The sequence below is a fragment of the Talpa europaea genome, assembly GCF_964194135.1.
Source record: "Talpa europaea genome assembly, chromosome: X".
Classification (NCBI taxonomy): Eukaryota; Metazoa; Chordata; class Mammalia; order Eulipotyphla; family Talpidae; genus Talpa; species Talpa europaea.
In genome coordinates this window covers 55,427,219-55,445,172 of record NC_140081.1, presented here as the reverse complement: position 1 = coordinate 55,445,172, position 17,954 = coordinate 55,427,219, and the positions used below count along the sequence as shown (strand labels likewise).

Sequence of the window (17,954 nt, the reverse complement as noted above, 5' to 3'; positions counted from 1 at the left end):
CGTAGGGACTGTGTCAGTCTACATTCCTACCAACTGTGTACGAAAGTTCCTTTTCTCCATATCCTTGCCAACACTTATTTTAATTGAAATTTGTTTTCATTCCTCAGTGAAATCATGAATACATTATTTTTTAAGATGGCATTAAATCTTGAAGTTGTTATATTTTAGCAAATGAAAATACGTTTTAATGTTTTATATATTAATATTTGTGAAATTCTTACTACTATCATTGACTTTTTTTTAAGATTTATTTATTTATTTATACATAAAAGCACTGGGTATAGTCAGAAGCGCGGGAGGGTGAGAGAATTCACCAGAGCCAGAGCAGGGAGCAAAGCAGGCAGAAGGACCGAAGTACACTGCTGAGGGGAGCAGCGGGCGGCAGGAGATATCTGCGCGCCATGTGGGACCCTCCTCTGGTGGCTGGGGAGCAGCCGGGGATCGAACCGGTGCTGCAGAGGCTGCGGGCAGCTTCGCAACCCAGCGCTCAACCGCTGTGCCACGGGGAGGCCCGGGATCATTGACTCTTCAGTATGTTTTTTAAACAAATGAGGCACCTGGTTTTTATAATTATAGAATTAATACTTGCCTATATATATGTAGTATATTAGGCTGAAGGAAATGAAGTAACATGCCATATATATATATATATATATATATATATATATATAGTCAGGGTAATTCAATTGTTTTTATTAAAAAATTGTCAATTTTCTCTATTCTTCACAGTGATAGAGTAATATAATAGTTTCTCAAAAGTCACCTAACTGATACTGATTTACAGATGACCTTTTGTATGCTTACTAATGATTTAGATTGATTTTTGAGATTACCTTTTTCTTTGTAGTAAAGCTAATATCTTTCTTTCCCCCCATTATTGCAAGTGTTATATTTACATTTTTAACATTTATCAAGTTAGAGACATTTAAAAAGATCTTAACATAGGAAATATACAAATCTGTCCCATTAAACCTGTATTTATATTTAAAATACTGCTGAAGTTGTTTTTTGTCTTTCTGGTATTGGTTATGAGAGATGTAGAAAAAATTAATCGCTCACATGCATCCTGACAACAGTCATTCTCACTTCTTAGAAAGACATATCACATGTAAATTTAAACTGTTAGAATTACAGCAGAAACTTAAAATTTCATGTATTTGGTGTAACTGCAACACCGCCATCTTTTTATTTTTCAGGGATGAAGAGGTTCAGCAGACTGGCTTTATAAAGTCTAAAATCTCATATCCAAAACCTTTGGTCCTTATGTGTACTGTTACTCAGAATTTAAAAAAAATAGAAATTAATGCAGTATATATGCGGATGTGTTACATATTATTATTAACACTTATCAGGGTCTAAGGAGGCATTCTTTAGTTAAACATATTAATATTTCTGCAATGACTTTATGAATAGTCACATCAAATAGAACAAACAAAGATAAAAGAGCTTTATATCAGTTTGGATTGGATGTTGTTGCCGGGCTAGTTATGAAAAATTTTGACTCCAGAGGTTTTTGAGTTTTCAATTTCAGATAATCCATTGTGAACCTGTAATGAATTATTATATGTGTTATAATAATAGGTATAATACTTTTTATTAATAGTTTAAAATATAACAAAATTATATATTTATGTTTATCAATTTTTCTATTTCACCTTTTATTTCATCCTCCTAAATATTTTCTTTGTACAGCTGCTGTATTCTCGAGGATTATTAATTGATCTTCTAATCAAATCTAATGTTAGTCGATATGCAGAGTTCAAAAATATTACCAGGATTCTTGCATTTCGGGAAGGAAGAGTGGAACAGGTACTAAGTTGAACCAAGTATTATAATTGAATGTATGCTTAAGTTTTATTTGTTTTGGAAGGATAAGCAAATAAGAATGTTATTTTCCTAGTAAAGCAGTAAATACCAATCCTGCATGGTGATTTACAAACGTTAATGATAAAAGATTTCCCAATTAAGATTTCTACAGTTAATTTTCTTATGTTATACCGCAGCTTGATATTGCTGTCGAGAAAAGTATTAATTTCAGGCAGCATTGCTAGATTTGTGCTGTCAGTTGTTCCCAGTTTGGGGTGACATGCTATAGGCCTTTTAATAACAGAAGGAGCAACTTGGCAGAATTAAGTAAAGCGATCACAAGTTAATTAGCTCTCTCATCAGCAGAGATTCCATTAGAACTGATAGAAGATAATATGAAACAGCCTAACTAGAATGGAAATATTTCTCTTATTACACTTAAAGGGAAAAATGTGATTTGAAATACTTCTATCAATAGGAAGCAGTTTATTCACTTAAAATCGTGTTTTTCAGGTTCCTTGTTCTAGAGCAGATGTCTTTAATAGCAAACAGCTTACTATGGTAGAAAAGCGAATGCTAATGAAGTTTCTTACATTTTGTATGGAGTATGATGAACATCCTGAAGACTATAAAGGTATTGTTTTTTTTTATTAAATTGTGTTCTCAAATTATTTGAGCTCTCTCTTATTTTAATACGTTTACTCTGATGTATTAGGCCACTGATTAGTCTTTTAAAATACATTATTATTCTGCGCTATCCAGTACTTTAGCAATTAACAACATATAGTTATTTGAATTAAATGAATGGTCTATTTCATAGTGGTTACTAGTATTAGAACTTGGTCATTGGTGCATCGTGGTATATACATTTGTTGAGATGTTAAGCTATACTACTGAAACTTATGTAATTGGTAAGCCAGTGGTGAATTCATCAATCATTAATTAGTTAATTAACTAGACTTAAAATAAAATTCATTTCCTCAGTCACACTGGCCACATATCCTGTGTGTAATACACACGTATATGGCTGCAGTACAGCTATAGAACAATTTCAATGTTGTAGAAATGCCATGCTAGGGTTAATTTAGATATAATTGTCAATTGGTTCTTCGTTTTTTCCAGGATTACTTTTGTTTGGAATGTTGAGTTACTCATTTTGATTAAAAGAAAGAGGCTAGAGGATTTCACGGGAAACCACTGGACTAGAAGACATGATTTCTAGTCTTGACGCTGATCTATCTCACTGTGTGGTCTACGATCAGTTACTTAACAGCTTGAAAATTGAATATACCACTGTAGTATCAGAACTTTACACTTACATGTTGTGGGCTGGAAAAGTTATCAGAATATTAATGTACTTTTGATAGTTCATTTAGAAAGTTACAAAGAGAAATGCAGTAGTATATTAAACTGGATGGAATAATAAATGTCTAGCTCTTGCTATAAAGCTTCATGTATACTAGATACTTCTAGATTTTTCTTTATAGTTCTGGTATGAACTTATATTTTCTCAAGAAATTCTTGAAATTTTTGTTTATTTATGTAAATAGTTTTTGTAAAGTATTTTTTCATGGAATTGTATCTTTTTAAAGATTTATTTATTTATGCATATAAGAGCTGGGGTACAAGCCAGAGATGCAGGGGGTGAGAGGATCACCAGAGACAGAACAGACAGATTGACTGAAATACACTGCTGAGGGGAGCAGTAGGCAAGACAGGAGAGGTCTGCCTTGCCATGTGGGTTTCTCCCTGGCCGGCCAGGGATTGAACTCGTGCTACAGAGGCTGTGGATTTTTTCATAGTGTGGTGCTTAACCCCTTTTGTCACCAGGGAGGCCCTGTAATTGTATTTTTTCACTACTAGGGATCCAGTTACATTTTTTTCTGTTCTTGGTTTAAATTAGTATTTTTTAGGGGTACCTTCTGTTTTGAGATGTGATTGTAAGGCAATAAGATTGATTCCACTATAGCCACACAGGTGAATTTCACTGCTTTTTAGTCATAGTTTATTGTTCTTGTTTTATAAAGAAGTTTATATTTTAAAAAAAATCAAGTGTTAATGTTCTCACCAAAAATTGTCATCTGTCATATTAATTTAATCTAACATACAGTTTCTGGCATTATTCTGTAGTTTTAATGACAGCAAAGTGAGCTTGTTGATAACAGTGGTAACTTATTGTGATGACTAGTGAATGCTTTAATGTTTCTCTAGTTCTTAAAAAAAATTGTAATATTAAACAACAATTCATCATTTAAAGCTTAAAAATTGTACCTTCAATCAAATTTGGATAGTGACAATGTTTCTAGTATTTTTACCCCCAAATCAACAGTTTCTATTCAAAATATTAATAATCTTACCACCTGTGTCTTTCACCAAGTGTTTTAAACAGGCTTGATCTTATTTTTGTGCATGTGGGAAGCTTGATATTCTAATTTTTATAAATTTTCATCTTTCTTTTCCTAGCCTACGAGGAGATTACATTTTCTGAATATTTAAAAACTCAAAAATTGACCCCCAACCTACAATATTTTGTTCTGCATTCAATTGCAATGACATCAGAGACAACCAGCAGTACCATAGATGGTCTCAAAGCTACCAAAAACTTTCTTCACTGTCTTGGGCGTTATGGCAACACTCCATTTTTGTTTCCACTGTATGGCCAAGGAGAACTCCCTCAGTGTTTTTGCAGGTAAGAAAAGCATTGGTTCTCTTGTCTCTTTTTGAGGTGATACTTGAATAGCAGATGAAAATTAGATATGAATAGGGTTTATTCAATATTTAATATGTGCAAGCATATATTTTGTTCTATTTTTTTATAATCTTTTTGCCTGCCTGTCTGCCTACCTAAGTGATATATTTAGTTTGACCTGCTTTTGAGTTTTATAAAAGAGAATCATACTGTAAATTCTTTTTTTCCCCACTCAACCTTATGATTCAGAGCATCATCTTTGCTGTATATAATTATAACTAATTGATTTTCTTTGCTATATAATATACCATTGTGAATATACCACAATTTTTCCAGTTTTGTGTTGATGGAAACAGGGTATTTCCATTTTTTGGTGGTTTTTCTTGCTTTTATTAATATCCTGTGTATAGTTCAGGTATACATATTCAAGTGTTTCTTTATATATATATATGTAGGAATATAATTTCTGAGTCTTGTTATATGTGAAAGTTCACACAAGAGAGTGTCCATTTATTTCTCCAGAGAATTATGCCAGTTTATATCACATTAACCATATGTAAGATTCCCATAGTTTAATGTTTGCCAATATATGATATTATACTTTTTGTATTTTGTCATTCTAACTTATAAAATATTGCATTGTGTTTTTTAAAAATTTAAAAATTTATTTTTTTCTGTACAGAATTCAGATAGTTTCCATATATGTAATCTTAAGTCATTGAAATAAAGTATTTATATAATAATTAAATTTAATTTTTTACATCATTGTTCATTTTCATGGAAGTTTTATCTTTTTCCTGACCCTTCATTCAGTCCCTATATGTCACCTATTAATGAAACCATCTAATATTTTTTTTCCTTTTGATTTGTTTCGCCTAGCATAATCCCTTCCAGCTCCATCCATGTTGTTGCAAGTGACTTTAGTTTATCATTTTTGATTGCTGACTAGTATTCCATTGTGTAAATATACCACATCTTCTTGATTCATTAATCTGTTTTGGGAGTATTTAAGTTGTTTCCATAGCTTAGCTATTGTAAATAGTGCTGCAATAAACATAAGATTGATGTTTCCTTTTAATTTAGTGTTTTGGGTAGATTTGTAGTAGTTCAATCACTTAATCATATGGTAGATCCATTTTTAGTGTCTTGAGAAACCTCCACACAGCTTTCCATAGTGGTTGGACCAGTTTGCATTCCCACACATTGTGTAAGAGGGTTTCTTTTTCTCCACATCCTTGCCAGCATTTGTTATTTCCAATTTTTTTAATGTGGGCCATTCTCACCAGTGTGTGGTGGTATGTCTTGTGGTTTTGATTTGTATTTCCATGATAATAAGTAGTGATGAACATTTCTTCATGTGCCTATTGCTATATATTTGTCTTCTTTGGAGAAATGTCTATATAAATCTTCTGGTCATGGTTTTGATTGGATTTTTTGATTTTTTTCATTGAGTTATATGAGTTTTTTATAAATCTTACATATTAGTTCCTTGTCAGATAAATGATGTAAGTATTTTCTCCATTCAAGTAGGGTGTCTTTTCATTTTTTTTTATTAAATAATAAATTTTATTTTTATATTCCCCCATACAACTGCACATGCCCCATTCTGACCCCAATCCCTCCCCTCCCGGCCCCCACCCCCCAAAAAGTGTCAAAGGTTCATAGTTTTTTGTTGATTTTGATTTTCACTTTCTTATAGTTATTCTTTTTCCTGATCCCTTATTTAAGTTTTCTAGATTCCTGCTATGAGTGAGACCATCCGGTATTTTTCTTTTTCTTTTTGGCTTATTTCGCTGAGCATGATCCCATCCAGCGCCATCCATGTTGCTGCAAATTGCATGTGTTTATCTTTTTTGAATGCTGAGTAATATTCCATGGTATATATGTACCACATCTTCTTGATCCAGTCATCTATTTTTGGGTATTTGGGCTGTTTCCAACACTTACCTATTGTAAATAGTGTTGCTATAAACATAGGGGTGCAGGTGTTCCTTGGAATTGATGTTTCTGTGTCCTTTGGGTAAATACCTAGGAGTGGAATTGCTGGATCATATGGAAGCTCGATGTTTAGTAGGTCCAGAAATCTCCACACAGCTCTCCATAGTGGTTGGACCAGTTTGCATTCCCACCAACAGTGCAGGAGAGTTCCTTTTTCTCCACAACCTCGCCAACATTTGTTGTTGCTAGTTTTTTTAATGTGCCATTCTCACTGGTGTAAGATGGTATCTCATGGTAGTTTTGATTTGCATTTCCCTGATTACAAGTGATGTTGAACATTTTTTCATATGCCTGTTGGCCATTTTCATTTCCTCTTCAGAGAAGTTTCTTTTTAGCTCTTCTGCCCATTTTTTGACTGGGTTATTTTCTTTGTTGTTGTTGAGTCTCATCAGCTCTTTGCAGATTTTTGTGATCAGTCCTTTATCATTAGTGTTGGGTGCAAAAATGTTCTCCCAGTTGGTGGGGTTTGTCTTTGTTTTTGTTATTGTCTCTTTTGCTGTGCAGAAGCTCTTTAATTTGATGTAGTCCCAGCTGTTTATCTTTGCCTTCACTATCACAGCTTTGGGTAATGTGTCTGTAAAGATGTCTTTGATATGCAAATCACATAGTGTTTCACCTATATTTCCTTCTATGTATTTTATGGTTTCAGGTCTTATGTCTAGTTCTTTAATCCATTTTGAGTTGATTTTTGTGTATGGTATGAGGTAGTGGTCAAGCTTCATTCTTTTGCATGTAGCGACCCAGTTTTCCCAGCACCATTTATTGAACAAACTTTCTTTGCTCCAATGCATAGTCTTTGCTCCTTTGTCAAAGATTAGTTGACCATAAATATGTGGGTTTATTTCTGGATTTTCTATTCAATTCCATTGGTCTGTGTGTCTGTTCTTGTTCCAATACCATGCAGTTTTGATGATTATGACTTTGTAGTAGAGTTTGAAGTCTGGGAGTGTGATGCCTCCATTCCCTTTTTTTTTCAGGAGAGCTTTGGCTATTCGGGGTTTTTTGTGATTCCATATGAATTTCATCAATAATTGTTCTATTTCTTTGAAGAATGACATTGAAATTTTGATTGGAATAGTATTGAATCGGTATATTGCTTTTGGTAGGATGGCCATTTTAATAATGTTTATTCTTCCAATCCATGAGCAGGGGATGTCTTTCCATTTCTTTGTGTCTTCTTCTATTTCTTTTAACAGTGTTTTATAATTTTCTTTGTATAGGTCCTTTACCTCTTTTGTTAGATTTATTCCCAAATATTTGATTTTTTTTATTTTGATAATAAAAGGGATGTTTTTTTTTATTTCTTCTTCTTCAGATTTATTGTTTGTGTATAGGAAGGCTACTGACTTTTGCGTGTTGATTTTGTATCCTGCCACTTTACTGAATTGATTGATAAGTTGAATTAGTTTTTCTGTGGAGTTTTTGGGGTTCTCTATGTATATTATCATATCATCTGCAAATAGTGATAGTTTGACTTCTTCTTTTCCTATTTGGATTCCTTGGATGTCTTTCTCTTGTCTTATTGCTCTGGCTAGGACTTCCAGTATTATATTGAAAAGCAGTGGTGAGAGTGGACATCCTTGTCTTGTTCCAGATCTTAATGGAATTGCTTTCAGCTTTTCACCATTGAGGATGATACTGGCTGTTGGCTTGTCATAGATGGCCTTTATGATGTTGAGGTATGTTCCTTGTATCCCAAGAATTTCAAGGGCTTTTATCATGAATGGGTGTTGTACTTTGTCGAAAGCTTTCTCAGCATCTATTGATATTATCATATGGTTTTTATATTTCTTTTTGTTGATATGTTGGATAACGTTGATTGATTTTCTGATGTTAAACCATCCTTGTGTCCCTGGAATGAATCCTACTTGGTCGTGGTGAATTATCTTATGGATACATTGTTGGATTCTGATAGCTAAAATTTTATTGAGGATTTTTGCATCAGTGTTCATTAGGGAGATTGGCCTGTAGTTTTCCTTTTTTGTGTTGTCCTTATTCGGTTTTGGTATTAGTTTAATGTTGGCTTCATAGAACGTGTTTGGTATTGTCCCTTCCTTCTCAATTTTTTGGAAGAGTTTGTGAAGGATAGGCACTAATTCGTCTCTGAATCTTTGGTAGAATTCATTTGTAAATCCATCAGGTCCTGGGCTTTTGTTTTTGGGAATGTTTTTGATTACCATTTCAATTTCGCTAATTGTAATTGGTCTGTTTAGGTGTTCTATTTCTTCTTTATCTAGCTTTGGGTGATTGTAGAGTTGTAGGAATTTGTCCATCTCCTCTAGATTGTTGAACTTGTTTCCATATAACTGTTCATAGTAGTTACTGATTAGTCTTTTGATTTCTGCTGCGTCCGTTGTGATTTCTCCTCTTTCATTTATGATCCTGTTTATTTGTGCTTTCTCCCTTTTTTCCTTTGTCAGCCTGGCTAGGGGTTTGTCTATTTTATTGATTTTTTCAAAGAACCAGCTCTTGGTTTCATTGATCTTTTGGATTGTTTTTTTAGTTTCAATTTCATTTATTTCTGCTTTGGTTTCTATTATTTCTTTTCTTCTACTGGTTTTGGGGTTTTTTTGTTGTTCTTTTTCTAGATCTTTGAGCTTCGAGATTAGGTTGTTTCTTTGAGTTCTTTCTTGTTTTTTGATGTGAGCTTCTATTGCTGTATATTTTCCTCTTATTACTGCTTTTGCTGCATCCCATATATTTAGGATATTCGTGTCCTCCTTGTCATTCAATTCAAAGAATTTTTTAATTTCTTCTTTGATCTCCTCATTAGTCCCGTGTCTTCCAGTAGTTTGGTTTTTAATCTCCATGAGGTAGAATAGTTCCTTGCCTTCTTTTTATGATTTATTTCTAGTTTGATGCCTTCATGGTCAGAAAAAATGGTTGGTATGATTTCAATCTTGGTGTATCTGTTGATGTTTGTCTTGTGCCCCAGTATGTGATCGATCCTGGAGAATGATCCATGTGCGCTCGAGAAAAATGTGTACTCCGTTTTTTTGGGGTTTAGTGTTCTATAGATGTCTGTTAAGCCCAAATGCTCTAGGTCCTTATTTAGAGCTTTAGTTTCTTTACTTATTTTTTGTCTTGTTGATCTATCCATTATTGATAGTGGTGTGTTGAAGTCTCCCACTACGTATGTGTTTTCTCTGATGTCTGTTTTCAGAGAGGACAACAGTTGTCTGATATATTTTGGTGCTCCTTCGTTTGGTGAGTATATGTTAATGAGTGTTATTTCTTCTTGAAGTATTGTCCCCTTGATCATAATGTAGTGACCACTGGGGTCTCTTTTTATTTTTTTGAATTTGAAGCCTGTTTTATCTGATATAAGTATAGCTGGTCCTGCTTTCTTTTTTGGTCCATTTGCTTGTAGGATTGCTTTCCATCCTTTAACTTTGAGCCTATTTTTATCTTTTGTAGCTAAATGTGTTTCCTGGAGACAGCAAAAGGTTGGGATTTGTTTCTTAATCCAGGCTGCAACTCTGTGTCTTTTTATTGAAGAGTTTAGTCCATTTACATTTAGAGTTAATATTGATATGTTAGCATCTGTATTTGCCATTGTGTTTGTCTTTCCTTAGATTTTATTTATTTATTCTTTTAATAACTTTTTTTTTTTGGTCTTCTTTCGTTCTAATTCGTCCCTCTGAGGTTCTAGCTTTCTGGCTTTAGGATTCCTTGTAGTATTTTTTGGAGTGGGGGTTTAGTCGTAATGAAATTCCGGAGTTTCTCTTTGTCTGGGAAGGTCCATATTCTTTCTTCAAAGAGGAAGGAGAGCTTTGCGGGATAGAGTATTCTTGGTTGGCATCTGTTTTCTTGGAGTCTATTGACTATGTCCCACCACTCTCTCCTTGCCCGTAGTTTTCTTCAGAGAAGTCTGATGTCAGCCTGATTGGTTTTCCTTTGAATGTTATCTGTTTCTTCCCTCTTGTCAGCTTCATTATTTTTTCCTTGTCCTGGATTCTTGGGAGCTTTACTATTATGTGTCTTGCTGTGTTTTTCCTTTCGTCATGGAAGTTTGGTGTTCTTCTTGCTTTTTGTATATCAATTTTCAGCTCCTTCGCATTTGGGAAGTTCTCTTCAATTATCTCCTGGAATATTTTCTCTGTTCCTACATCTCTCTCCTCTCCTTCTGGAATTCCTATAACTCTTATATTTCCTTTCCTCATGGAGTCAGATAGTTCCCGAAGTCTTTCTTCGTTCTTTTTCCTTCGTACTTCTCTTTCATTTTCTGTTTTGGTTCTTTTTATTTCTGTGTCTTCAAGAGTACTTATTCGTTCTTCCATTTCATCTATTCTGCTTTCATTGCTTTTCCCAGTGTTCTTTAGTTCCTCCATTAATTTTTTGATCTCTTGCATTTCTTTTACTTCCCTCTTTAGGGACTCAATTTCATTCTTCTGACAATTGTTTTCCCTCTTTAGGGACTCAATTTCATTCTTCTGACCATTGTTTTCCCTCTTTAGGGACTCAATTTCCTTTTTCTGATCATTGTTTTCCTTTATGACTTCTGCCACTTTTTTAATCATGGCAATTTTAAATTCTCTTTCTGGAAGGCTCAGAAGTTCTTCCAAGTTACTGTCGTTGCAATCTGGAGGGTGGTTTTCTTTTTGTGGTGTGCTTCTTTCCTGAGGCGTTGTTAGGTTGCGTGTGGTTCTTCTACTCCCTACTGTCTGTTTTCTAATTTGTCGTATGCATTGGGACACTGTGTTGCTGGGACTGGCCGTCATCTTGGGTGAACTTCTCCGCTCCCCTCTGGCTCCTCCAGGAACCATCTCTGTCTTCGGGGGGGGTGGCTTTCTGCTGGTTTTAGGCAGTCTTTACTGAAGAAATGTCCCTGTTCTCAACTGGCGAAGCAGGACGCAGTCCCTGCGCATCCGGTCTCAGGCACACTCTTCTGCGTGCCCGGTCTGCCCCGGATGTGGGTGCCTGCTCTCTCTGTGGGCTCAGACTGCTTGTTGGAAGGGGCCTGGCGTGGGCTAACTTCCCAGCTGGCCACTGGGTCCTCCAGAAGCCTTCTGCCCTTTTCAAGAAGTCTTAAGAAATTTCCCTGTTCTATGGGGTGTTAGTGACTTTTTTTCTGGTCGCTTGGTGGCGCCAGAGATCTCTTCTGTTGTCCTTGGGGGGCTGTTTTTCAACCCTCCCACCCCAGTGGGACAGGGAACTGAGAGCGAAAATGGTAGGGTAAACCTCAACGGCTTTGGGGTGCTGTGTCTGCCTTGTGCCCCACCGTCGTGGAGAACCCACGCCCAGAATTTCGTGCCCCAGGTCTCAGTTCAAAGCCCTCAGGTCCAGGATGCGGGCTGTAGCCCAGTTCAGTGGCGCGGGAATGGCGCCTTTTGCACCCCGCTCCCGCATCTGGGCGCCTGGTTCCTGCTTACTCAGGGAGGGACTTTCACCCCCGTCAGCCTAGGTCGCAGGCGCGGGGACCTGGGCAGCCAAGATCCTGGTCTGAGTTTGCTTTTCAAGCGTGCCAAGCGTGCTGCTTTTCTGGGCAAGCTTACCGGCAGCCCGGGCTGTGAGTGCGTCTCCCGGGGTCTTTGTTCTTCTCTAATGGCGCCCGGAGCTGTTCGCTCACCGCAGCGGCGGATCCTGCAGGGTTCTCCCCAGCTCCTGTTCACAGGGTGTGGTGGCTGCAATAGTTCCTTTCCATTCACAGTCCCGCTTGCTGCATCATTTGTTCTTGTTGGTCCTTTCAGTTTGTTGTTTTCCTCCTCTCTGCCGGTCGGAGAGTGCCGACTCTGTGGGCGGGGGAGGGGAGCAGGGTTCTGCCGATTTTGTTTAGTTTTGTTTCAGAAAATGTTGAGCCCTGAAAGGGAGCACCCACAGACGAGAGAACTCTGCTGAGACGCAATTCCCAGAAGGAGTCTTAAGCACTCTCCACAACTCTTCTAAGTGTCTCCTTCCATTGCCCCCAAAGCTCAAAGCCGAGAATCGAGCACATCCTCCTTCACGTCTCTGCTCCAAAAAAAAATCTGTCTTTTCATTTTAATAACTTTCTTTCATTGTCCTGTCTCAGACCACATCCTCCAATTGTTTCTCTCTGCTTACTTGCTGTTTGATGAACCTGAATCCTCTCATTGTCCATTCTGGTATGATGCATGCTGCTCTCAGATGTCCATGAGGGTTTCCAGTTTTTCCTCAAGCCACAGGACCCTCTGGGTGTAGTGCTATTCTGGTTTTAATTTCTGATTATTTTCCCTGGAGCGAAGGAAGCAAAGTCCTCTGAAGCTTTGATTTTATGAATGACTGCTTCTACTTCTCAGAGTCTTTTTCATTTAATTCTCTAGTATATCTATATTTTTCAAACTTCTAAACTTGTGAGGAACTTCTGGTGGTGTTATCCAATGTGCCAGATTGTATACACTAGTTCACGACCCCTGCAAGTACCTATATTTATCTTTCATTTTATAAGTTTCGCTTTTACTCCCACATCTTCCCTGTTATTTTTTGATGTTCTGTTTTGCTTGATCTATTTTTTCATATTGACATTTTATATTCTGCCCTTTTTTCTAATTTATGTTAATGAGTTATATCCTTGTGCGGTGTTTTTCTTTGATTGAGAGTTAATATTAGATTAACTTTAATTTTTGGATATCAGGGGACCCAGTTTAAGAATTTTTTTCTGTTAAGAATTATTTGTCTTTATTTCAGACAGAATGCACTAAGACTTGTGACCATATGAATTCCCTCCAGGGGATCCTTGTTCAGGGTTTGTTTGTACTCAGTGAGTGTGTGTTTGGGTTGGTGGGATGGGTGTCCTGTGGACCTTTCTCTGTTTACTTATATCTCAGAAATGCAATAAAAGTTATATCAATGTAAGAATAAGTTGTTTTGGTAGTGAGGTGAGGTCCCTCCACTGTATACAGTCCAATATACTGCTGAAAATTGTTATTGTCAAATCTACACTTCTTAACTGTATGATTTTATGAATGGAGGTGAGAATATTACAAATTTAAAGGTAACTTATTTCTGAATATACATGTGCGTATTTCCAGAAAAGTTCTTCTTCCCTTAATTATTTGCCAAAGTATGGAAAGAGAGTACCCTGTCCCCCAGTAGCAGAGGTACTTCTGCCCGCAGCCTCTGCAGCGCCAGTTTGATCCCCGGCTACTCCCTGGCCACCAGAGGAGGGTCCCACATGGCGGGCAGACCTCTCCTGCCTCCCGCTGCTCCCCTCAGCAGTGTACTTCAGTCCTTCTGCCTGCTCTGCTCCCCGCTCTGGCTCTGGTGAATTCTCTCACCCTCCTGCGCTTCTGAATGTACCCAGTGCTTGTATAAATAAACAAATAAATCTTTTAAATAAACAAACAAACAAAAATAAATAAATAAATAAGCAAACAAATAAATAAATAAAAAAGGTCCTTTGAAACTAAGAGAAAATTCTATGGCTTTTTTTTTTTAACATTAGAAATTCAGGTTATTTTGAATTAGTTAATTCTTGACAAGTTAAAAGTTTTATGCTGTTTTAATTCTTTCAGATTCATTATAAATGAATTATGGAATGAATGATTTCAATAATAAAATGTCATTCATCTTTCTCCATGCAATAATTCCTGTATGTTTTCTCTGTCATACCAAATGCAGATTGATATAACCAAGAAAATTGATAGTATGATTTTGTATGACAACAGGCAAAATATAGCAATATATAATTATCAGTGCATAGATTTTTTTCTTTTTTTTTTTTTACTTGAAACGTTTTTTAAAATTTATTTCTATTTATTTTTAACTGAGGTAATATTGGGGCACCCCCTTCAAGTATTACCACCCTGGTGCACTATCACCACCAACTCACCCATATTCTACCACCATAGACTGTTGAGCTTCCTTTCCTCTTTATTCTTACCCCTTCCCTATCCCTTGGTGCGTCCATTGATTCTTTTTATTTTTATATAAACTTTCTTAATTTTTTTTTCCTCTTCCCATGGCATTGCCTAATTTGAAAGGAGACATGTAGTTTTCTTTCATGTCTCCACTTGCTGCTCACTCATAGAAATTTAGGCTAAGGAGTAGGGACAGAATAAACAGACTACTGGGTAGTAAGCACTTTAAAAAATGAAATATTGGGCCTCCCCGCTGGCGTAGCGGTTGAGCGCTGGTTTGCAAAGCTGCCCACAGCCTCTGCGGCGCCGGTTCGATACCGGGTTCGATCCCCAGATGCTCCCCTGCCACCAGAGGAGGTTCGCGCGTGGCGCGCAGACCTCTCCTGCCGCCTGCTGCTCCCCTCAGCAGTGTACTTCGGTCCTTCTGCCTGCTCTGCTCCCCGTTCTGGCTCTGATGAATTCTCTCACCCTCCCGCGCTCTGACTGTACCCAGTGCTTGTATAAATAAATAAATGAATAAATAAATAAATAAATCTTTTTTTAAAAATGAAATATTTAACTTTATTCCTATTTTTCCTCTAAAACTCTACATTTCTTTCCTAATTCATAGATTTTATACATATGTCTTTGGTGTTTATTTGTTTTTAAAATAAAGTTATTTAAAGTTCTGTTTGTTCGGCCTGGTGTAAAATATCAGAATGAATTCTTTAGTATGTGTAGAATCTTAGACAAAGAAAATATTGTTGAGCAAAGGTAATTGTAATTTCCTTAAATGCTGAGATTTTTATTTGCCTTCCATATCTTTTTATCCTCTGCAGCAATATTGTGCATGTGGCTTAGATTTAATATTTATTATAAAGGTCATAATTCACCATCTCTAATTTGAAGTGATACTTCTAAGGAATGATTTAATTAAATTGTTAACAAAAATTACAAAACACTGTTTCTGTTGTGTTTGAAAGTAGTATATCAAACTTTTGGGTGGTTCTTTGGTAATTGAGTTAACTCTGAGTTATTCCTGCATCATAATCAAAATAATAATATATACACACACATACATATAGGATGTTGGAAAAGTCATGATGCATTTTTGCATAGAAAACAAAAAATACAGGGCCTCCCCGGTGGCGCAGCGGTTGAGTGCTGGGTTGCGAAGCTGCCTGCGGCCTCTGGGGCGCTGGTTCGATCCCCAGCTGCTCCCCGGCCACCAGAGGAGGGACCCACATGGCAAGCAGACCTCTCCTGCCGCCCGCTGCTCCCCTCAGAAGTGTACTTCGGTCCTTCTGCCTGCTCTGCTCTCTGCTCTGGCTCTGGTGAATTCTCTCACCCTCCCACGCTTCTGACTGTACCCAGTGCTTGTATAAACAAACAAACAAACAAATAAATAAATAAAACATGCCTCTAAAAAAATTAAATAAAAAAAAAGAAAACAAAAAATACATCATGACTTTTCTGACTATGAATCTGTGATTTTTAACAAAAATGCATTTACTTGGACTAGGGATATTAACTTTTAATGTTATATTTGACTCCCTGCATGGTGCTTTATAATTGTATATAAATACTATTCTCTCTATACCTTAGGGTAGTAACACTATCACCATCTGTATATTATAACCTATACTTTTTATCACCAGCTTATCAGAATAAGGTGCCACCTGTTTTCTGATTTTTTTTCTTTCTTTCTTTCTTTTTTTTTATTAGTTTTATTTTTATATTCCCCATACAATTGCAACCCCCCCATTCTGATCCCAATCCCTCCCCTCCCGCCCCCCACCCCCCAAAAAGTGTCTCTGGTTCATAGTTTTTTGTTGATTTTGATTTTTACTTTCTTATAGTTATTCATTTTCCTGGTCCCTTATTTAAGTTTTCTAGATTCCTGCTATGAGTGAGACCATCCGGTATTTTTCTTTTTCTTTTTGGCTTATTTTGCTGAGCATGATCCCTTCCAGCGCCATCCATGTTGCTGCAAATTGCATGTGTTTATCTTTTTTGAATGCTGAGTAATATTCCATGGTGTATATGTACCACATCTTCTTGATCCAGTCATCTGTTTTCGGGCATTTGTGTTGTTTCCAAAGCTTAGCTATTGTAAACAGTGCTGCTATAAACATAGGGGTGCAGGTGTTCTTTGGAATTGATGTTTCTGTGTCCTTTGGGTAAATACCTAGGAGTGGAATTGCTGGATCATATGGAAGCTCTATGTTTAGTAGGTCCAGAAATCTCCACACAGCTCTCCATAGTGGTTGGACCAGTTTGCACTCCCACCAACAGTGCAGGAGAGTTCCTTTTTCTCCACAACCTCGCCAACATTTGTTGTTGCTAGTTTTTTTAATATGTGCCATTCTCACTGGTGTAAGATGGTATCTCATGGTAGTTTTGATTTGCATTTCCCTGATTACAAGTGATGTTGAACATTTTTTCATATGCCTGTTTGCCATTCCCATTTCCTCTTCAGAGAAATTTCTTTTTAGCTCTTCTGACCATTTTTGGACTGGATTATTTTCTTTGTTGTTGTTGAATCTCATCAGCTCTTTGAATTTTTTAATTTCTTCTTTGATCTACTCATTAGTCCAGTGGTCTTCCAGTAGTGTGGTTTTTAATCTCCATGAGGTAAGAAAGTTCCTTGCCTTCTTTTTATGGTTTATTTCTAGTTTGATGCCTTCATGGTCAGAAAAGATGGTTGATATGATTTGAATCTTGGTGTATCTGTTGATGTTTGTCTTGTGCCCCAGTATGTGATCGATCCTGGAGAATGATCCGTGTGCGCTCGAGAAAAATGTGTACTCCGTTTTTTGGGGGTTTAGTGTTCTATAGATGTCTGTTAAGCCCAAATGCTCTAGGTCCTTATTTAGAGCTTTGGTTTCTTTACTTATTTTTTGTCTTATTGATCTATCCATTGTTGATAGTGGTGTGTTGAAGTCTCCCACTACGTATGTGTTTTCTCTGATGTCTGTTTTCAGAGAGGACAACAGTTGTCTGATATATTTTGGTGCTCCTTTGTTTGGGGAGTATATGTTAATGAGTGTTATTTCTTCTTGAAGTATTGTCCCCTTGATCATAATGTAGTGACCATTGGGGTCTCTTTTTATCTTTTTGAGTTTGAAATCTGTTTGATATAAGTATAGCTGTTCCTGCTTTCTTTCCTGGTCCATTTGCTTGTAGGATTGTTTTCCATTCTTTAACTTTGAGTCTATTTTTATCTTTTGTAGCTAAATGTGTTTCCTGGAGACAGCAAAAGGTTGGGTTTTGTTTCTTAATCCAGGCTGCAACTCTGTGTCTTTTTATTGAAGAGTTTAGTCCATTTACATTTAGAGTTAATATTGATATGTTAGCATCTGTATTTGCCATTGTGTTTTTCTTTCCTTTCATTTTATTTATTTATTCTTTTAATAACTTTTTTTTTTTGGCCTTCTTTTGTTGTTATTCGTCCCTCTGAGGTTCTGGCTTTAGGACTCCTTTTAGTGTTTTTTGGAGTGGGGGTTTAGTTGTAATGAAATTCTGTAGTTTCCCTTTGTCTGGGAAGGTCCTTATTCTTTCTTCATAGAGGAAGGTGAGCTTTGCGGGATAGAGTATTCTTGGTTGGCATCTGTTTTCTTGGAGTCTGTTGACTATGTCCCACCACTCTCTCCTTGCCCATAGTG

At 36.6% G+C, this 17,954-nt stretch overlaps 1 protein-coding gene across 1 annotated transcript in view; it reads left to right on the top strand.

Moving 5' to 3' along the window:
• Positions 1-17,954, top strand: part of CHM (CHM Rab escort protein) — a gene marked incomplete at its 3' end in the record, with an annotated part of 193,218 nt that overhangs the window by 86,675 nt on the left and 88,589 nt on the right. Inside the window, exons 6-8 of the mRNA XM_084259085.1 lie at positions 1,693-1,809; positions 2,320-2,440; positions 4,270-4,495. Of these exons, the coding sequence (XP_084115211.1) occupies positions 1,693-1,809; positions 2,320-2,440; positions 4,270-4,495 (464 nt within the window). The remainder of the gene's footprint in view (positions 1-1,692; positions 1,810-2,319; positions 2,441-4,269; positions 4,496-17,954) is intronic.